Source organism: Notolepis coatsorum, assembly GCF_963971535.1.
Source record: "Notolepis coatsorum genome assembly, chromosome: 2".
Classification (NCBI taxonomy): Eukaryota; Metazoa; Chordata; class Actinopteri; order Aulopiformes; family Paralepididae; genus Notolepis; species Notolepis coatsorum.
The window spans coordinates 181,415,508-181,438,473 of NC_140166.1; the positions used below are offsets into that span (position 1 = coordinate 181,415,508).

At 45.6% G+C, this 22,966-nt stretch overlaps 1 protein-coding gene across 1 annotated transcript in view; it reads right to left on the reverse strand.

Annotated features, from left to right (window-relative positions):
* Nucleotides 1-41: 41 nt before the first annotated feature.
* Nucleotides 42-22,966, reverse strand: part of LOC311222669 (GTP-binding protein REM 2-like) — a 42,517-nt gene continuing 19,592 nt past the window's right edge. Inside the window, exons 5-6 of the mRNA XM_084307265.1 lie at nt 3,821-3,998; nt 42-762 (exon numbers count right to left, since the gene is read on the reverse strand). Of these exons, the coding sequence (XP_084163391.1) occupies nt 464-762; nt 3,821-3,998 (477 nt within the window). The 3' untranslated portion in view covers nt 42-463. The remainder of the gene's footprint in view (nt 763-3,820; nt 3,999-22,966) is intronic.

The window sequence follows — 22,966 nt, forward strand, 5'->3', positions numbered from 1 at the left end:
CAGAAAACCAAGGCAAGCACACCGTGACTTTTCAAGGACTTGAAAGTAGTTTTTATTTTGTTCTCGATGAAAACAATGCTGGCGGCAGGTGGGTGTCACTAATACAGTATATTTACAAGTGTTCTAAAGCAGCGTCTTCAAGGGGTCACCTTTAGAAACTTGGTTCTCTATTACAAAATGTTCTATATGAATTAACCCATTACACAAACAACGTCTCTAGCCTTGCTATCACTTACCTCCCTGTTCTCTTGTGTTCACCTGTCACAGACATCACTCAAACTGTTCTCTCATTATTCCAGCTCATTCATCTTCACAATATTCCTCTCTCTCTCTCTCTCTCTCTCTCTCTCTCTCTCTCTCTCTCTCTCTCTCTCTCTCTCTCTCTCTCTCTCTCTCTCTCTCTGTGTTTGCATACCATATTCCTTCCCCCTATCTCCCTACCGATAAAGCTCCTCGTCTGTGATCACAGGGCGCCCAAGTCGTGACAGGAGCGTGATTTCTGCCGGAGGAACTTGCCCGCCTCTCGCTCCCTGTCACGGGGGTACCGGGGCACCAGGCTGGACAGGAAGCGCTTGGCGCGGGAGGTGATGCTCTCGCTACGTCCCCCGCCGGCCATGTCCTCCCCGCTCGTCCCCGGGGGCCACGGCGCCTGGCCCCTGGCAACCCTCACGGCGCACTCCAAGAGCTCCAGGGTGCGGTGGTCCAGAGAGGCGGATATCTCCAGGTACAGACAGTCAAACAGGGCCGCGCTGGACACGGCCTCTGAGGGGAGATGTGGAGAGTGAAGAGGAGGCAGAAGGTGAGGGGGTGAAGTCGACACTTAGAGCGAGAGAGCACATGCAGTGGTGTCGCGGGGGCATCCGCACTAGTAACATGATGAAGCACTTCATCTCTCCTTATGTTGCTATAACACAGCGAAGCTCCTCTCCGCCTGACCTCAGACACTTTAATCACCTGCCTCTTCAGATCTAGTGTACCATTAACCCAGGATAGCCCCAGGACACAGCAAATAACGGAAAATGTCTGAGGGGGAAAGCTTGAATGGGGATCACTACGGCAACGGAGGGGTGAGAAATGGTGGGAGGCAATTCTCTTAATTGGTGCAAATGAAACCGTTATGTGTTAATTAGCGATCAAATTACCTTTGATAGCAGGGGAAGAAGGGAGCTCATTAACTCATAATGAGCGGCGACGTTTTTATGTTCAATGCCTCTGGAAGTGAAGAACCGCAACGTCACCCTCCGCGCCGACGGTTTAAGCGTTTTAAAGTATGGAGGGGCGACATGAGCGGAGAAAGGTGCTACGAGATTGCCTAAACAAAACACCATCCCAAAAGCAGCTCATCTCGAAAAGCTCTGGATACAAGAATAACGAGTAACATGAAGCCTATTCATAGCATTCGATCACAAGACATCTTGGTTGCAAACCACAGGTTATTTTAATCAAATAGCAGGTGATTATCATTACAACCATGGCCAATGAGCTATTGTATGGTAAAAAAATATATATATATATATGAATATGAGCCTGTCACAGAGAGAGAGAAAGAGATGAGGAAAGAGATGAAGGCCTAGAATGATAAGAGCAGGAGGAGTTCCAATTAAAGGAATGCACCAAACCTGCACACACAAAGTCGAGCAGTATGTTTGAAAGATAGCAGTGAATTAATTACTGAAATATTATGTATTTTATATTATGTATTAAAGTGTTATTGTGATTTGTTGTACACATGTATTTCTACTACTGTCATTGTTGTTATAATCAAATGTCAGATGTTTTATGATTCCAGGTAACATCTCTTAAGGGACAACAGATGGAAACTAGCCGTGGCTATATCTGGCTTATTTACAAGCTTTTCTTTGTAATACATTGTTGTAATAAATTGGAGTTTTGTTCATTAACTTGCACTGTCCCTTCGCAAATAAACATATCAAATCAAAGCAAGTTAGTGAGGTCATAAAACCCCTCCCCCCTTACCATTGGGGGACTAGCAGATTGACCTATCCCAAACCCCACCCTATTTTCTTGATCCTCCAATCTCAATCGTTGTTTGAGAAAGTTCAATTGTATATTCTCTCCCATCGCTGAACTCCTCACCACTGCAGTGCTGTATCAACGACATTTCCACACTAGTCATCACTCAAGTGGCCGTGTTCACAATCCATCTTCCAAAAGAGAGCTCCAAGCCAAAAGCGGAGAATCTTTTTTTGCCGGGTAACATACTAGCTCCGCTGCAGGCCTTGCATTATGTATGATATTCTAGCTGCTCCACAGAGCACGTGGTGCTGCCTCTAAGGGGACCAGAGTGGATGAATGTCTTTTGCACCTTATAGAAGCAGTGAACAGACACATAAAAACAATGTCTGAGCTGAAACAGACTACAGGGCAGCAGCCGCAGATTACAGCCAGACAGTAGGTCACTACTAATATGATTTTATGGGTTTATTTCTGTGACTTTGAAAAATGTACTGGCCTTGTTTCAATTTCACATCATAGCTAGGGTGACCAGGTGTCCCCCTTTTGGTTGTACTGTCCCACCATTTGAGACCGCGTCCCACATATTGAGAGGATGTCCCTCTTTTCGAAGCAAAAAAAAATATATCGAACACAAGACATTCCTGTCAAGTGATAAAGTTTTTTTAACGATTTATTTTTTGGCGTTTTATCGCTTTATTTCTACTGGGCAGTCCAGTAGGGAGAGACAGATGAGGAATGGGAGACAGAGTGGGGGGAAGACATTCAGCAAATAACGACGGTTCGGGAGTCGAACCCGGGTCGGCCGTGTCGCGGCTGAGCGCGCTATGTGGTTCGCCACTGGGGCGCCCCCAAGTGATAAAGTTTTAATATTTAAAACAGATGTTAGGTGGTAACAAGCCGGCTGCCAGTGCCAAGATGAATGTGGAGAGATATAATTCTGTATTTAATTTGTATTTATTTTGATTTAACCTTTATCTATTTGGAGAAGACGAGTTATTCTAATAAAAAAATGTACATTATCTATCTGTCCCACTTTGTCCCACCAAAATCTTACTGTTGTCCTATCATGCCTGATACTGAACCATCCCTATTTCTTTTTCTCACACTTTTTTCACACATCAAAGTCAGTGTACCAGAAAGCCTATCAACGTAATTCCTCTGTTCCAATCCACAGTGTGAGGAGGAACGCATGTGGCGGCCCGCGAGAATTGAATCTCTTGAATCTTGAGCAGCGAAACAGAGCTAACTGCTTTTAAAGGTAGCATTCCCTCGATGGCTAACAGCAATGCCTGACGCCCGATGACTGTACTGAAGCGAGGCAATGTAAACAAAGAGAATTCAGATCAGAACAAATCAGAACACCTAAGAACAGAATAAGGTTTGCTGCCTCCGGAGGTGGTTGCGGGCTATACATATGGAGGATGAATATTATTCATGTTCATAAAACAGTGGATATGGCTCCTGATTTTACCTGCTATAGTAACCCCCCCTCCCCCCTGCACCCACCCTGTGCCGTTTAAAGTCCATACTTCTGCTATTTCTCCTGACAGCCACGGTCCCCTGCCAAGATGAACAGAGCTGAACATGTCAACACTCACTGTGTGATGATCACAAGGAACAAAGGAGTGAGAGGAAGAGAGGGATGATGCTATGGGAGTTCTTAACATGGGGGAAGACGGAAGCCGTCGAGGCAACAATATATCATAATTGAGTTACGCCTTACAGTGGAATAAACCTACGCTCTCTCCCACTTCCAATTCTTTGTTCAATGACTGGAAACCTTGGTTGTCTGTCTCAAACGTTATTTTCTTTTAAAGCAGAAAAGTCAATTGTACATCATTACCTTGAGCGCTGACCTCGCGCGAGCGGACGAGGTCACTCTTGTTGCCAACGAGGATGATGGGAGTTTGGGGCTGAGTCTCCCTCAGGAGAAGTCGGAGTTGAGCGGTGCGGTGGAAACTACGTCTGTCAGTCACTGAGAACACCAGAACACCCACCTCACACTGCAGCGCTGACAGGTCCTGGTGGACAGAGGGAGAAACACAGATAGGGCTGGTTGATAAATACAAAATAATATAAATATATATATATACAGTATATCATGATATTCGGAGTGACTTTTTGTGATATTGATATATATATATCACAACATCTGCTCGGGGATGGAAAATCACAAGGACTTAAAGTGGAACACCACCCGAATTACGTAAGAATTTCAATATTTTATTTCCATGACCAAGGAAAATTCAATCAATATTTGTGGAGATGCGCTACAAAGCCAGAAAGCCAGAAACTCTCCCCCAAAGCCAGAAACCAGAGACGTAAGTCCCAAACTTAATCCCTAAATCCACAGCCACACACTTGACTACACTCTCATACATTATATTATTACAAATACAAATACTACCAATATACTACAGTAGTGAAGAGAAGCTCTCAGCCAAGGTTATACTTTATTTGCTGTGCTCTGCTTTGTATCTGGTTTTGCTGTTATCATAGACCTTGGTTGTCATGGACCCCGGAGGACATAGCAGCCACACTTAACATCTAGTTCTGAATGGACTGTGTTCACATGAGCACTCTAAAGTGCTGCTTGGTACGGTGGATGGGCCAACACTTTTTTCATTACAAAGCTGACTATAAAAGACCCACGCAGGTTCACAACTGCCAAACAAACTCGAGCACAGAGTCACACACACTTTTAAAATCGATATTATTATTATTCTGCCAATTTTTGTCCCGACTACTCCTCCCAGAGCTTTCACACCTCACACAAGTCTAAGGTATAAAAACTACTTTTTGGAAAGATTCACCACAGGGTTTGGGTGAAAATCAACTCTAAAGGGGCTATTTTCATCCATAGGAATGAATAGCGGAATGTTCAAAACTAGAGTGTAGAAGCTGAATTTGTTTGTCTTACCATCACCTTTTGTAAATTGCGACAGTGATCTAAATTTTGAACATGGATATAGAAATGACACATCAAAACGATGCCACGACTGTGCCCCCACTCATAAAAGAGAAATAAATGGAATTGGACATTTCTATCTCAACTTATGGCCATTTCTTTGACAGTCACGCTCCACATACACACTAAGGGACTCTCCACTCTAGCTGAAATCTGTGATTTCACCGTTCCCTCGCTTGTCTTCCGATTGCCACATGGGCCACAATTGTCAACGGAATTACACATTATCGCACACAACCCTTCATGAACTCCCTGAAGTACTCATATTCAAAAATCTAAGCTTCATCTCTTATCGTTTTGCTTTAATTATTGTGAGAGTGACAGAAGCACCGCCTCATTGAAATGCATGGGAGGATGGATTTGTGTCAGTTAGGATTTGAATAAATTACTACTGAAATGTCTTTTGTGGTGTCTTTTGTGGTGTCTGTAGTATAAATAGATTTTTATGTTTCTATGTTCTGTATTTATTATTTTTAGGATTGCTAATGTCATTATTATTGTTATTATTGTTGTATATATTTCGTTTAAATATATATATTTGATAAAAAAAAAGGATTTGAATCAATTAAGGCTTGCAGTTGCCATGGTACGTAAAAAAAACTAAAACTTTCACTTAAAGGGACAGGCACATGAATGAGCCTCTTACACTTTCACAGGGAAAACCACACAACCACACACACACACACACACACGCACACGCACACACGCACACGCACACGCACACACACACTGCACAAGCTCAGGTTAATACCAATCTTTTTCCTCTGCTCAGCTCTAATTAGAAATGTACTGACGAGTCATTTGTTTGAAACTTGAATGCATTCTGCTCTTGTTGTCGTTATTCAGAGACTCTGAAACTCTGATAATTAAATCTATTTAATGATACGCTTTAGTGAGCATGAGTGTGTGTGTGTGTGTGTGTCCGCTTGTCGTAGAGACTTAAGGGAGGTGTCAATCAACTCAGTACAGACTTCTGCATTCATTGGTTAATGTTAACCACACCCCCCTTTTTTTTATCCACTTTTTCTCCCATTTTCTATTTTTCTCCCATCCCAATTTTCGTATCATCCAATTCAACCCTCCCCTGTCTTTGAACGCTGTTTCATGCCTCCCACAAGCCGGCTGCAATGTGGACTAAGTCATACATAGCACAAGTCCCCTCCGATACTCGAGGTAACAGCAGTCGCATCTTTTCACCTGCTCGGCTCGATCTTTCAGCGTCAGAGGTCTGGGCTTTGGAGGGGCCCCGCCCCCGTCGCTTCCAGATTCTACTGCGCAGGCGCACCAACCGACCTGTAGGAGTCGCTGTCCACAACGCCCGATCCCAACCCATCAGTTTCCCTCCCCCTAATACTGCCAATGTGTATTAGTGCGGACGACCACTGAAAGCAATGTGGAGCGCTGGGCTCGAGCAGGGAGGCGAACCTGTTTGAGCCCAGTCTCCAGTATTCGTGGTAAGCGCCTTGCCCACTGCACCACGTAGCCGCCCTACCACACACCTTTTCTGAAGCCACTCCCCCATTCTGAAGCCATGCCCATAACCCATTTCATATCTCCGTTTGCACCATTGTACTCAGTAGGGTTGCACCATTGTACTCAGTAGGGATATCCTCTTTCATTGGTCCATGTTTGCCCTGCCCCCTATGCTTAAGTCCTGCCCCCTTTTTTGGATCTTTTGAACCGTTTGTCGTAGAAACTTGTGGGTTGCACCATTGTACTCAGTAGTGAGATCCTAATGGCGCCAGCCATTACCCTTATCCTTGTAGCTAATGCGCCAGGTTTCCATAGCCTACTTTCACTGTGCTTCACTATGTTTGGAGAGCTATATCTATATTCTATATTATAGCTATGGAGACAAAACTATGGTCATTTGACAGTCACTTTCTTCCGTCAAACATGCAAAAAAGAGATAATTTGTTCATGTATACGTTTGCGCATTATCCCATGGTGAATATTGTATAGTTTAGGAGTGATCTGGGCTAATTCCTGAAAAGCTGAGTTATAGGGCGCTACGTGAATTCTGCTATAAGCGTTGGCGTTTCTTGCCTGGACACACTACTATTTCCAAATCAAATGTATATAATAGGTATCATGTTTCATCATGAATGCATGAAAGGGGGGGGGGGGGTAGTTTTTTGATGCTTTGATAGCCAGTAACGGCATTCGTTTTGAACACACGCTGATCAGCTGGATCGATATGAAATCATTGTAGGATCAAGGTGGAATTGATGTCAGAAATATGAAATATTGTATGTGTGGCCGCCTGGTAGGGTTGATCATGAAATTGGAACTGTTTCCAAAATCCTGATTCCAAAGGAAATAAAACATTTAATTCTGATGAAACAAATTTCACTCTTGCTAGTTTGGCAACACCTGTGCCAAACCTATTTTGTGCAAGGGAGGGTGCACTACTAACATGACTAAACACGAACTACAAATCAACAAGTGTATGTTACCATGTTTGACGTGTTGCACCGGTCAAGTGAAAGTTAAATAACGTTTGTCTTATTCTCAACAGCGAGACAGCAAACAAGTTATACTTGACGAATTGCTAAAGACTGTGTGTCAAATGCATGGTGAACACTTTGAAAAAACTGCATCCCTGCATGTTGAAGCACTGACATTTAAACATAAGAATATAGCTAAGAGGGCGGCCGGGTAGCACAGCGGACTAAGCGTCTGCCTACCACCGCAAGAGACACTGATATAGAATCCGGCTGTCAGCGGTCGTCCATACTGATACAATTGGCAGTGTCAGCGGGTGTGAAGCCGGTGGGGTGTATCCTGGTCGTTGTAAACAGCGACTCCTACAGGTCGGTAAGGGCGCCTGCTGCACAGCGAGGGAGGGAACTGGGGAGGGTAGTGTGATCCTCCCACGCGTTACACCTCCCCAGTGAGAGTCCTCGCTGGCAGGTGAGAAGAAGCGGCTGGCTGTCTCCACATGTGTCGGAGGAAGCATGTGATAGACTTCAGGGCTCCCTAGACCGGCAAGTGGGGGGGAAATGCGCACAACGACCAGGAAGGGGAGGGGGGAATTGGCATAACGACTAAAATTGGGATGGGAGAAAAATACAGAAAAAGGGAGAAAAAGTAGATAAAAAAAAAGAATATAGCTAAGATAGCTAGCTAGCTACCCACCATCCTGACCTGTAACATTATGTTTGTTGCAATTATAGTAACTTAAAGTAAATTAAAAGATAATGGATGTATTATTGAATCATTAATTAAATAATACAGAGCGGGAACTGTACTGTGCCATTTAGGTCCAGCTCCTTCAGTCAGTCCTGTTTTGCAGTCAGAGCCACTCAGTTTTGGAACGTCCTGCCAACTGAAATACGATACTGTGCTACCTACCACACTTTTACAGAGAACCTCGGACCTGGCTATTGACAAATCAAACATGTGATCACTTTTAATCAGTTCATTGTGTATTTAGTTATTGCTTTTACTATTATGTTGGATTGTGTTATAAATATTGTGTTTTACTTTTAATGCTTCCGTTTCAGGTGTATGGTTTTATAACATCTTGCCAAAAGGACTACAGTTGCGAATTAGCCAGCTGGCTAAAACTGGCAAATTTACAGAAATGTTGATTAATGTGTACTGTCCTTTTTGAATAAACTGAAACTGAAACTGAAACTGAATAACAAAAACAAAATGAAACTGTATGCAATCATTTACAGGTTAAAATGTATGAAGTCAATTGTGAATATGACTTGTGTAAAGGTAAAAAAATTAAAAAATAAAATAAAACAACAACATGCAGAATCAAGCATCGTTAAAATCCAAACGATGGAGGAGGATTTGCAAGTAAGGACAAGGATCTTGTATGAGATACTGGACTTGACCGGGAGCCAGTGGAGGTTGATGAGGGTGGAGTGATTTGCTGCCAGGGCTTGGTGTGGGTGAAAACCCTGGCAACTGAGTTCTGCACATACTGGAGCCTGTCCAGGGTGTTGCTGAGTACACCAGACATGACTCCATTACAGTAGTCAAGGCGTGTGGTGATGAAGGAGTGAGTGAGTGAAGGCCGGAGTTTGGAGATGTTTTTGAGGTGAAAGAATGCAGTTTCTGTTACAGACTGAAAGGAGAGTGTAGTAATACACCCAGGTCCAGTAATACACCCAGGTTGCAGACTTCAGGGGATGAGGAGATGGAGCAGCCATCCACATCCAGAAGTAGATCTCCAATCTTCTAGAGCAGCACCTTGGGAGCCACAACCATGAGCTCTTTCTTGTGGGCCTTGAGATTTTATTTCATGTAGGCAGTTGACTACATGACATGTAGGACTGAGGGGGGAGCTGAGCGGATGGTTTAATAGTGAGATACAGCTGTGTGTCGTCAGCATAGGAGAAAGCCATGGTGACGTATAATCTGCCCAGGGGGGGAACATGTAAATGGTGAAAAGGATGGGGCCAAGCACAGAGCCTTGAGGCACGCCCTGGTTGACTGGGGCCAGGGTAGAACTGGAGGCTCTGACGTTGACAAACTGTTTCCTGCTGGAGGGATATGAATGGAATCAAGAGAGAGCTGTACCAGTGAGGCTGAGGTGGTCAGATAGGCTTTAGAAGGATAGTGTGGGAGACAGTAGAGCTGCCGCGATATTCCTTACCGCACAAATTAGCGAAGCCATTCAAACCGCTGCGGTAACCGCCATAATTTTTTTTTTACTACAGCGATTTCATGATGGCTTCCTGTCCTCACATTTACCGGTGCAATGCGCAGATATTTTTAAATCATTGGTAAACAAACATAGTGCTGAAAATATACACTTTTACTGCTGTTTTTATAATACGGTTATGGTCTTTACTCTTGACTACATTCGAAAAAGAAACACAACATTGTACTTATTTGGGATAGCCGTGTCATAGATCAAATGCCAGTTTGGCAACATGAAGCGAGGCTAAGCGTCGGATACCTAACGTTACAGAAAGGGGCTGTTCGTCCAGCACAATACATTTGGTTATTTTCTCGGTTATAAGCTTTGCTTTGTTACCATCTGCAGGGAGTTTCTCGCGCTTCTGAAGGGTTTCCAGCTACATTAACTGCTGTGGCAAAACATTTCCTCTCAGCATTCATTGCACGTATGAACTCGACATACTCCATTTCCTTCCATGATGAATCTGCAAGTGTTTAATTAATTAGTCCATGGAGTTTCCAGTGCAGATAGTACACTCGGCTGTGACGTGTTATTCCACAAGTATACATGTGAGTCCTCTGTATTTGTTTGTGAGTGTCTTTATTCAGTTAGCTCCGTAGCTAATCTGCTCCTACTAGGTTTATTTTCTTGCTGCAAATGTGGCACACTATCTCATCTAAATTATTTGGCTTTCCCTCTTCATCAGGCTCAAAGCCAAAGTGTTCCCAAACAGGTGAAGTAACATTAACACTTTGATCGCCAGGGTTAAATTAATAATTTACCATCCCTCGCCAGCCCTATTTAACATGGAGAAGTTCCCCTTCTTTGCAGGGCTATAACCTTTTAAATTGTATTGCTAAATTGACATTACTATGGCCCATTCAACGTCCTATATCTATTGTTCAGGGTGTAGCAACGTTATACTTTTTCATTCACATATTCATACTAAAATACGGTCTAAAGTATAAGTATGTTTTTATTGTTTTCTGCAGCTTTCTCCAGAACTTGATTTATAGCCCCAAATGCATTATATTGATGATGAAATACAGTTTGATAGGAATCTGTGCGAGATAAAAAATGTCAACTGGATGTGCTTCTAGGAGTTACTAAGTATGATCTGATGTTGACCGGATGGGCGGGGGGTCGTTTATAATTCCGTGGGCAACGTTATATCATTCATCTAGTGTGGGTGATATGATCATTAGAGCAGTTAGTAAAGAACACGTTGAAAAATAACGCTGGATCTTACCGTATCTTCCTCGCGCCATTGGACGATGAGCGTGGAACTGAAATATTCCTATTATGGGATGTAGAAATATCCGATCCATTTCCAGATTGTATAATAGTATATATACGTCCAAATCATGTTGTTTATCGAGTTATTTGCAACCGATCGACATCCAGTGTGTCAAGATGGAGTCCTGCTAACGATAGCGAGTGCCCGGACGAAATATGGGTGAGCACCACTTCATCCGCATCACTTCCTGTTTGGGCGATCGGCCGATCGGCCACCAGATGGCGCTCTTGAATCGTTGGAGAGTTGAGAGGGGATCACCAGTACATATAATGTCTCCGGGGGAGAAATATAATTTCGATCACAGATTTTTGAAATATTGATATCAAAGACGCTGTCCAGCGTCTTCGGCAGAATAAGCATGGCGGGGAAAGACGCTGCCCAGCGTCTTCGGCGATTAAAGTGTTAATGGGTCTCATTCCCGAACGGATTTACGACCAAAAATGCCCTCTTAGGCAGATTTCTGCCCATTTAAGACATATTAGCGCTGGTAGCGCGATTCCCCAAATTTTCCTGAGATCAGATTTGAGCGTGGCTGAGAGCAGATTTAAGAGTGCTGAGGAGCACACTTATGATTGATTGACTAATTGAAAATTGTATTAACTTGACAGACTGTGTTCTCATAGTGATTCCTTCATGTCAACGCTACAGGCCTCCTTGGAATTAATTACTTAATCATAATTAAAATAAATATGACAATATCTGTACGATAAGAAATTACGCATTTGATGTCGGAAAAATAAATAATATGGATTCATCTGATCACAGGGCAGCTGGATTAACGATAGGTTATGACTATAACCAAGTTCTGTTAGTTAGGGGCGATGCTTGGCATCAGACTGCACTATCTCGCGTACGTGCATGCGTACTGAATAAACCACAAATGTACCTCTAATACCAGTATTAGTCTGACCACACCCCTCATCAGCTTACCTTCATAAGCAGGTGTGTGGTCACCTGCTCTCCTCCTTCCCAAGCTTTCACCACAAGGTGAGGACAAGGGCTGCAGCGGCCGTCTGATGCCAAGCATCGCCCCTAACTAACAGAACTTGGTTATAGTCATAACCTATCGTTCTGTATCGTTAGTGGCTTAGCTTGGCATCACACTGCACAAGGGAGGCCAAGCGGAGCCACTGGCTGACAAATACACCCCGCTGACAGCCCCCCAAAACCATCAGAACAGGGAGGGCCGAGCCCCCCCGACCCCCCCTAATGGAGGGTATCCCCCCTATTAGAGGCTTCACGGGAAGGCGACGGACCCGACCGTGCGAAGAGGCACTCAAGCAACTTAACGCACAGGGTGAGCAGACCGTGGCTTGACCCCACGACTACACACACGCACAACCCGCATGCCACCCGGGAACGAACGGAGGAACAACCTCGTCACTGCCCCCAGAATCACGGGGTCAAGGGCAAACCCAACCCCGTGGCAAGGCCGTAGCAGCGGAGCGCGAAGGAAGACCCAGACCCACCAAAAGGACTGGACTCCCTGGAATGGGGGCCCGGAGAAGTCCATGATGCCAGCATCAAGACCCCACCAGGTGGGCACGTAGTGCCCCGCCCCCCACATCGCCAGCGTATTCGGACAAAGGCCCCCCAGTTACTGCACCTGGTAATCCCAGGCGGTATCCCAACCAAGTACTAACCAGGCCAGAACCTGCTTAGCTTCCGAGATCGGACGAGATCGGGCGTGTTCAGGTCGGTATGGCCGTAAGCCGAGCGGGCCCCGTCCCCCCAACAGTACACCGCCTGGCACACTAACCCTGCAGAACAGACAGTCAGCATGGCCGTAAGCACACAAAAAAGGTTAACCAACGGAAGCAGGCAGCGCACCGGGGAAAAACCAGGCAACAGGCTGTTAACCCTAGCCTGGAGACTGCGGACGAGACAGGCGCCAGAGGGGACAGCTGAACACAGCTGCCCCGGCGGAAGGGGCGTATGCTGGCGTTGTTGCATGACCAAGCCTCCATTTAAAAACCCCCACCCAGAGGGGTCGACGCAGAGAAGGCTGACACGATTGGCAGACGTCATGAACGTGCAGGGGCACCCTCAAACGGTGAACCCGGGAGTTGACACTGCACCAACACACCAGGGAACCAACCACCTCGGTGTTACCCAATGCGGTGGTTGTTCCTATAACCCCTCAAGAAAAAACTCCAAAACACACCTGCGGGTATACACCGGCTATACCGCAGTACAAGTGTTTCAGTTTTCAAAAAAGGGTTAACCCAGGCCTACGGGTCGCAAACATCACTTCGGACCGGGCCTGGCGGTACGGGAAGCACAGGGTCACCAGAGGAGGTCAAAAAACCACCCCCACAGGCCCCTCTTCGCCATGCGTGAGAGAGGAGCGAAAAATAATGGAGAACCAGCCCCTAAGCACACCGTACTTGGTATTCCCAGGCGGTCTCCCAACCAAGTACTAACCAGGACCAACCTGTGTAGCGGCCGAGATCCGACGAGATCGAGCGCGTACAGAATGGCATGGCTGTAAGCCATGACGACAGTGCTGAGTAAAAACATACCCAACCAGGGTCTCCATAGCGCTTAACCCTGTGACACCCAGACCGACCTGGCATTTTTCCCCCTGAAAAAAGCCCAAGTCCCTCAGGGTACCAGAACAGCAGATCTGCATCCCCGGCGGACAACGGGTTCAACTGATCTGGACCAGCGTGACCAGCCAGTCCCGTGCCCTAACCACGCCGACATGCCTACTCCAGGAGAAGGGCAGATATGCGTGTTGATCTTAACATGAAAAGAAGGCGCCACCCAGACGTTCGGACGAACCGCGCCTGGTGGCCCACCCCAAGGGCGTGAGACCCCACCACATATGTTCAGATCCATCCCGTCATCATCCCCCAGACATGAACGAGAATCCGTCGACAACCCACCCAGGTCATGGGATGTGGTCGTCGGAAGAGGAAAAACCCCCATCTCAGTTGCTTTATAAAAACGCTGTTTCAACCACAAGCAACCAAGGCGTGCCAGTCAATCGCCTGTTTACAGCGAGCTAGCACTATACGTGCGTCGGGACACACCCCCATCAATGAACAGGCTATTTAGACCTGTCATTGAATCCCCAAGGCGCCCAGGGGAACGACAAGAGGGGTGTGACACTCCCTAACTCCAACACTTCTGGAATAGAAAGAAGGAAGCATCAACAGTATGTATCCCAGTCTACACAGCCGGGGTAAAATTTTTTCACATTTTTACATCCCACCACCCTCCCATAGGAAAGAGACGGGGATCCCCAGAGAGACTTCCCACGCGAGCTGTACAGATTGAAAAGAATATATTGCACCTTGAGCCATGTAAAAAACTGGTTTTAGGGCCTCCGGGGAAGAGGCACTGAACCCATACACACTCAATAAACGAATTGAATCGAATATACATACAATAGAAAAGGACCCTTCTAGAGGGTCCACTCACTTTGACAATCTGAGGAGGAAGGCTCTGTACTCTGATGGAGGCTTCCTCACATGGAAGAAGGAGTCCGAACTCACAGAAGGCCTGAATAGGCGCTTGGTGAGGATTAGCCCTGACCACCCCCCCTGAAAACAGATCCATCACATGGACCTGAACAGCACACGGAAGTCCTACCAACAGAGACGCGCACGGTGACGTACTCTATGGCGGGGGAATTCCTGCGGTGCACACGCCCAATATACCAGGCCGTGGGACCAGGAACTCCCTTCCCCCCCCCCCCCCCCCCCCCGTAACGTGCCGAACCGCCACGTGACGGGAACCTTGAAGGACAGGGGGTGTACCCCTGACCGACAGAACAATGGGGAGAGGAAAGGTTACCACTTCACCCCTTTACGACCCCACACCCATGATACGATGTAACGACAAAAAGAGAATATGACACAGTCATAGTCAGCTCTATGAAGCGTTTCACAGCTCCACACAGCGCATGAGCTAACCTGCTATCTGATTTTTACTAAGGAAAAACACAGAATAGAGAGGGCTCTAAGAACCCCGGTCCAACATACACATGTGCTTCTGTGGCCAGTACAACCCAGTTGTAGGTCACATGACACACACAACCCATCATCACCTAAAAAAAAAAAAAAATGCCAAAAACACTCAACAGAGGAACGCCGTTTTTTTTCACAATGAGAGAATACATCATTCTTGATTAGTATCGACCACAGGCCTTGCTAAGCACACATGACAGCAACCAAACCAATTTCCCTTTAGGAAATAAGTTTCTCCAGCAGATTTAGCACAACCTCAGCAATCAAGCTAAGAGTTACATCGTATCCCTACCACACAAAAGACACAATTAATGCACAACATGTCTGACAGGAGGATGAAAAAGTCCCCAGGGAACCGGGGGGGAAAACACAATCCTCCTATTTTACCCTCAATACGGCCAGTTAAAACAGGAAAACCTGTTAATGTGTGAACACACTGTTCATTGTCATCACAGTCTGAGAAAGAACATTCTTTTACTCACTTGTCACCAAGCATAGCTTCATAGGTTAGTTACCTTAGTTGTGAGTACACGGCCGTGTTTCTCACACAACAACCAGATCATTACATCCCGTTTGCACGGAGAAGCTAACTGCCAGTGACAAAAAACAGCTCACACATAACCCGCAACGTATCCTAAATGCATTGTAGCAACACACGTTTTGGGAAAAACACCGTTATTCACAATACATTTAGCAAAGTAAAACCAGAAGACGTGTTATGAGGTCTGGTCAACCCCGTTCCTACCCGGAACGCAGATCAGCGAAGTGCAGTCACAGACACCGTAGGAAACACAGCCGCTCCTGTGTTGTCCGAACTGGGCAGCGTCACCGCCCCAACCCGCACTACAGTCCCCTGTTGATGCAACCTTGCCGTCCTGGCTCAGGGCAGGGTCGACGAAAACATCCCCTGTCAAGGATGACGTCGTGGTCAAGAGTGTAAAACATGTTAAAATCAAAGCACGTTCAACAGAATAGCTATCAAGCTAACGGCCGCTCCAACCGTTCGGGTGCTACTGCTTCCGCTCGCGAGACGCAGATCTAACGACGCACGCGATCAGAAGCGAGCTCACGGCGGCGCGCGAGAAGCTAAGCTACCCCTTCTGGTTTTACTTTGCTAAATGTATTGTGAATAACGGTGTTTTTCCCAAAACGTGTGTTGCTACAATGCATTTAGGATACGTTGCGGGTTATGTGTGAGCTGTTTTTTGTCACTGGCAGTTAGCTTCTCCGTTAAGTTTGTCTTAGAGCAGGGCGATAGAACATCAGCCCTGATTCCAAACTCTAACCTTAACCAACTTCGAAAGAGTCGCCTAAGCTTAATAACCAGTGACAAACTAGGCGTTAGGTAGTTTGCAGGCTGTTAGACCCGGAAATGGACAAAGACAAAGACAACGAACTTCAGGACACAGCCATGAGCGGTCGCAAATTCCTGAGCTCCCGGAGCCCTCGTCAATACAGTAAACAAAAGAGATTTTGCGCACATTTTCTCCTCGTTATGTTTTGGATAACGGATTCGTACCTCTACTCAACGATGAAGCATAACCAGACAGAAGAGGAGAGAAGAGCAAAAATAGAAAAGGAGGTACACAGCGACTTTTATTTCCAAAACGGCACGGAACATAAGCACCTGGCCGTGGGGACAGCGACCGTTCACGCAACATTAACGGCCAATCCTGAAAGAAAGAACAGACCCCCGAATGGCAGAATGGACCGAAAGACCTTTTTGTCCCTTATCCTGCTACTCTCGGGAGACATTCATCTAAACCCAGGCCCGGTCTTGACCAGAACTCAGGCGAGAAGACTTGGTCTGGCAGCGCAAGAAGCGAGGGAGGTTACCATCGCGACCAATATCAACAACTCAACCTGTGGCAACATCCACTGCGCGGACGGCAACTCTTCCCAAATGACGCCGCAGCAGACGAGCACACGTGAGGCAGAGACGAGAGGAGGTGAACCGAGGGTCGAAACCATGACGACCATCCCGACGCGGGATTTAAACATCTCGACGCCCGATAGCCGGCTAGCCAGCGGAGCTAACGGCGAAAACATCCAGGAACAAAGGACTCTGGACCGAGTCCTTTGTTGTACCAGCACGGCGCGGGTCCCGACCCCCCCCTCCCCCCTTCCCACCCACGTCAACAAAGCCCCCCCAACCGGCAACCCCACGGACAAATCGCCTGATAAACTAGCCAACCTGGCCAGGCTGGCTATGTTTACCAGCCCAGGAGAACAAAAGGTTGCCGCCAGAAAATACAGGACAAAGGACTCCCCCTCCCCACACACCAACACATCACGGAGACAACAACAAAGCCCCCCCCCCTCCCTCCCCCACAGCAGCACCAGAAGACCATTACCTGGAACTCGAAGACATCAATAACACAGCTAATAAAAACGGACTACACATCTTTCACCTTAATGTAAACAGCATTAAGCATAAGCTGGACGAATTAAGAAACCTGTTTATGAGCGGTAAGGTAGACATAATATGCTTTACTGAAACTAAACTTGATCCATCTGTAACAGACCCTGAAATAGAAATAGAGAACTATACTATAGTCCGTAATGACAGAAACCAGTATGGAGGTGGTGTTTGTATGTACATACATAAGGACACCAAATTCATTACCCGTACTGACCTTCATCATGAGACAATTGAAACCGTATGGGTGGAAATTTTATTTGAAAGGGCAAAATCTGTTCTAGTCGGCACAATATACAGACCGCCAGATCAAACTGGATTTTATGATACTTTGGATGTGTGCTTAGCTGGAGCTGAGGATGCGGAAAAAATTCTTATTGGGGATTGGAACACGGATATGCAACAAAAAAATTCACCCTGTCTTCAAATCCTTCAATAGGTTTTGTGATCTGCACGGCCTCAGCCAACTAATCACCCAACCCACAAGGATATGTGAATCAACTCAGACTACCATTGACCTCATACTGACCTCTGACAAGTCCAAGATCTCCAGTAAAGGGGTTATAGCATGCGGGTTAAGTGATCATTACATGATATTCTGTACCCGCAAAAAGCTAAAACTAAAGGCTGGCTGTCACAAAACAGTCACATCTAGAGACCTCAAAACCTACTCTAGCGAGGCCTTTAACCTTGAACTGGAGAGTCTGGACTGGTCAGATGAACTCAATGGTACACTGGTTGAAGAAACTTGGCTTGGCTTCAAAACCAAATTTTCATCAATACTAAACAAAATGGCCCCCCTAAGAACCACCAGGGTAAAAAATCGCGCTGAGCCATGGATGCACACTGAAATACTGACCGCTATGAAAGCCAGAGACAAAAAATGCTCTGAGTTTCGTAAAAGTCAGTCAAAGCTTACCAAAAGCACGAGCAGTGAACTCCAAGACCACGTGACTAAACTCAAACTAGAAAGAAACAGACTAAGAAATGACGTAAACTCCATGATCAAAACTGCAAAAAAAAATTTCATCAATGACAAAACCGAGGAAAACAAAAATAAACCACGTGAACTTTGGAAATTACTCAACAATCAACTAGGCTGCAGTAAAAAACTCAAAACCAGGTTCTCAAACATAAACATAAAGACGGACAACACGCTCATCACAGACAAGCTGGATGTAGCCAATTACTTAAACACTTTCTTCACAAACATAGCCACAACACTGGTAAACAAACTACCCTCCCACTCAGGGCAGTATGGGGTAGAACACATAGTAGCATACTACATGAACCTAGGCGTCCACAAAGACGACTTCAAACTGGAAATAGTAACTACAGATGAGGTACTCAAAAAACTGAGCGCCCTCCAACCAAACAAGGCCACTGGCCATGACAACATCCCCTCCAAATTCCTCAGAGACTCAGCAGCAGCCATCACCCCAGTCATCACACACATAATAAACCTCTCCATAAAACAGGGACACGTCCCCAAGGACTTCAAAATTGCGAGAGTAACACCCCTGCACAAAAAGGGCAGCAAATTAGACCCGGGTAACTACCGCCCTGTTTCTATCCTTACATCCATCTCGAAAGTCATGGAAAAAATAGTATACGAACAGATCGAAAAGTACCTCGCGGAAAAAAATCTAATCTACGAATTCCAATCTGGCTTCAGAACATCCCACTCCACTGACACATGCCTTCTCTACTTGAACGACCACATCAAACAAGAGGTGGACGCGGGCAAATACTGCGGCATGGTCATGCTGGACCTACAAAAGGCCTTCGACACTGTCAATCACACCATTCTGATTGACAAGCTAAAAGCAATTGGTTTTGATAGTTTATCAGTGAGCTGGATACAATCCTACCTGGAGGGGAGGGAACAGATGGTGGAAGTAAACGGTACCCTATCCCCCCCCCTCACAGTGAGCTGTGGTGTTCCACAAGGAAGCATACTAGGACCGCTACTATTCCTAATTTATGCAAATGACATGTCGTCAGCTTGTGACTGCAACTTGTTCCTGTTTGCGGACGACTCAGCCCTGCTGGTCTCTGACAAGAACAAGTTACAGGTTGAAAAAGCCCTCAGCTCGGAACTAGGCAAAATCTGCATATGGCTCGCCGACAACAAACTATCATTACACATGGGCAAAACAGAGTCCATTCTCTTCGGTTCAAATAACAAACTCAGCAAGACCGACGGCTTCTCGGTTACAGTGGGTGACAATATTATCACAAGGAAAGATGAAATTACCTACCTGGGTTCCATCCTAGAGGCTAATCTTTCCTGTGACAAAATGGCATCCAATGTAATAAAAAAAGTCAACCAACGAACGCGATTCTTGTACCGGATCTCCTCTCTGGTAAACAAGAATACCCTGAAGACTCTAGCAGGAGCACTCATTCAAGGGTACTACGACTATGCTTGCACCTCATGGTACCAAAGCACCTCAAAGGCACTAAAAAACAAATTACAAACATCTCAAAACAAGCTAGTCAGACTACTACTTGACCTGACTCCTAGAACCCACCTCACCCCTGCCCACTTTGACAACCTAGGATGGCTTAGAGTAGACGACAGAGTACAGCAACTTGCAATGGGCCTGGTCTACAAGATACACTACGCGACCAAGGTACCCATGTACATGTCAAAATACTTCCCAAAGGTCAGTGAATACCACGATCACAACACCAGAGGGAGCTCCACAAATCATGTAAAACCCAGATTCGGCTCAAACAAGGGACTAAACACGTTTCGCAATTATGCCACATCAATGTGGAACGCCCTGCCTAAAGCTGTAAAGGAATGTGAATCACTACCCACCTTCAAAAACACTCTCAAAAAACACCTACGTGAGACTGCAATTCGAAACTGGCCCCTACAAATGTCCTAACCTAGTTGTACAGTAAATGACCAAGTAAGGCTTTGTCAACATTCCAATGTACAGTGTAAAATGTGTGTATGTCCCCTACCCAACCCCCCCCCCCCCCCCCCCCCACCTCCAATGTACAGCCCTCACCCAACCCACCCAACCCCACCCCACCAACCTCCTCCAATGTACAGTTTCTACGCCAAATGTATATACACTCCTTTTCTGGACACTTTTGTATCACAAACAGTACTGTATTTGCAAATCTGATATGTCATAAATGTATAGATGTAGCAGTACTGTCTATCTGTATGTCATGTATGTCATATATGTTATGATGAATTGAAAATGGGGGACCCTGGTGGAAACAAGACGAAAGTCTTTCTCTGGTCTGCATCCCCTTAACAATTGTATGTATTGAGATGTACTGTACTGTACCCATTCTGCAATCTGTTAATAAACTTTTCAATCAATCAATCAATCAAACCCCGCGCCAGGCCATGGCCATAGCAGCAAGCTAACGTTACCTAGCGACCACGACATGCTAGCCCCGCAGCTAACAGCTGACTGGCTAATAGTAGGCCCTAAGCAGGCCATGCAGCGATCCAGCAGGCTAACGCAGCAGTTAACAGCTGACTGGCTAACCGTAAGCTATGAACATGTAAACAATGACATAACACTCACCCAGACAGGCCGCCGTTCTGAACCTCTCCTCACTTTTTAAGAGAAAAGAGAAAACAAGATGTCAACACCGCTTCACAACGGTGACTTTACCACATCCGACGGAATCAGCACAGTACCAACTGGCCTGTGTAGCTGACTTTGAACATGAATCTGCCGCTATCGCACATTACATGCACATATCCCCTCGTGAAGGAATACTCTCATTTGGATATGAAAGATGGGGCCTTAACACGGTGACAGAGAGAATCCACTCGTCCAGAACACACAGGGATCACCAGTGTCAATGGTCGCGGCCCACTAGTTAAAACTATAATGGTCTTCAGACCAAGGTCTTCTGTCGCCTAGGTGGCTGAACAAAGGACCCTAGCCTGGGGCCGGTTTCCATAAACTTTGTCAAGTAGCCCCCATAGCACTAACAGACAAGTGGAGCCCGCCAGCAAACACTACTCACCCAACCTGGAACGCACCGCTTCTCACAACAGCGGCATGTCCGACAGTTCAGCTGTGGCCTGACAGGTTTCACCCCAACAAACACAGCAAGGAACTGCAGTTGAGAAGCATGCAGCGGCGTGCTCCCAATACGAAAACCGGTGGAGGGTTTTTAGAATGATCATCATCTTCCAGACACTCCAGTACGAAGACAATATCGCCGTATTTTCTCGAAAATAGTGAGAGAGAAAATAAAGATATGATGTCAACGTATCCTTGTTTCCCAAAGCTGCTCCTAAACCTTTCTTCCATCATGGTGTCAAGTGTGGGGATCTACCGAGGCACTTCTTCCTTGTGGTGAAAGCGAGAAGGAGGAGAGCAGGTGACCACACACCTGCTTATGAAGGTAAGCTGATGAGGGGTGTGGTCAGACTAATACTGGTATTAGAGGTACATTTGTGGTTTATTCAGTACGCGTGCACGTACGCGAGATAGTGCAGTCTGATGCCAAGCTAAGCCACTAACGATACAGAACCATATCTGAACCAGCTATTTTGGACAAATGTATAATTACTTTAATTACTCAGATATTCAAACACAATTATGCAATTATTGTGAAATGATTGAAAATAATAATTATTTAATGCCTTCTGTGGAATTTGTATTTCTTATTTGTTACATATCTGTTTTAATGATTAATTATATACATTTGAAAGAATGCAGGTCAACATGCAATATATCCCATTGATTGGTATACAATGGGACAGACCTTTGTTTGATATAGCTATAAACCTGCATTCCTTCGAATATATCATTAATCAATTAAACTTATATTGAAATACACTATATAGCCTATACACCAACACTGAAATGACAGTAGATAAATAAATAAATAAAAACTAAAGCTAATCACGTGGAAATAGACTGCATTAATATTCCATAACAAGTCTTGTGTGCGCCCGTATGGCCTACATGTCTAATGAATGAACAGTATAGGCTTAATATATTCTAGTTACTTGTTTCATTAGGATTTAGTAGATACTATATATATGCTCTGCCCTACGTACAGTATAAGTACAGTCTATACAGACTGTACCTATACTGTACATAGGGCAGAGCATATATATAGTATCTACTAAATCCTAATGAAACAAGTCATTAATGGAATAATAAGCCTATACTGCGTCCATTTATTACGCGCGTAGGCTATACAGTACTGCGCGTGCGCGTGTGTGTGTGTGAGCGCGCTGCGGCAGGTGTACCACGAGCTGTACTATATATGATGCCAATACATTAATCTAATCTAATTTTGATGGGTCGCAAGACTCACAAAGCGCTTCCGCCATTCCATTTTCACACGGCTGCGTCATTAGTTGCCTTATAAGGAGCTCTGGAGGCGTTGTTTTGTATGCAAATGACCTGAACAGGGACGCGCTTTCGCGTTTGAGACATATGCCATTCTCCAATGCATATATCACAACTGTGACCGTTTGAGACACTTAAGACATATTACCAGCACGTTGGGGACTCAGAGTGAACTTGTCATTGATTCTGTCTCAGTCGGTTCCAAGATAAGTCTTCCAAAAGAACTCTTTGGAAAATATTGGGGAATGAGACCCATTGGGTTTCAATACAAGATCCATGTTTTTAGCAGAATTCAAAGCGAAAACTTTCCGTAGCAGCAAAGCACGTTCTGGGGTTCGATC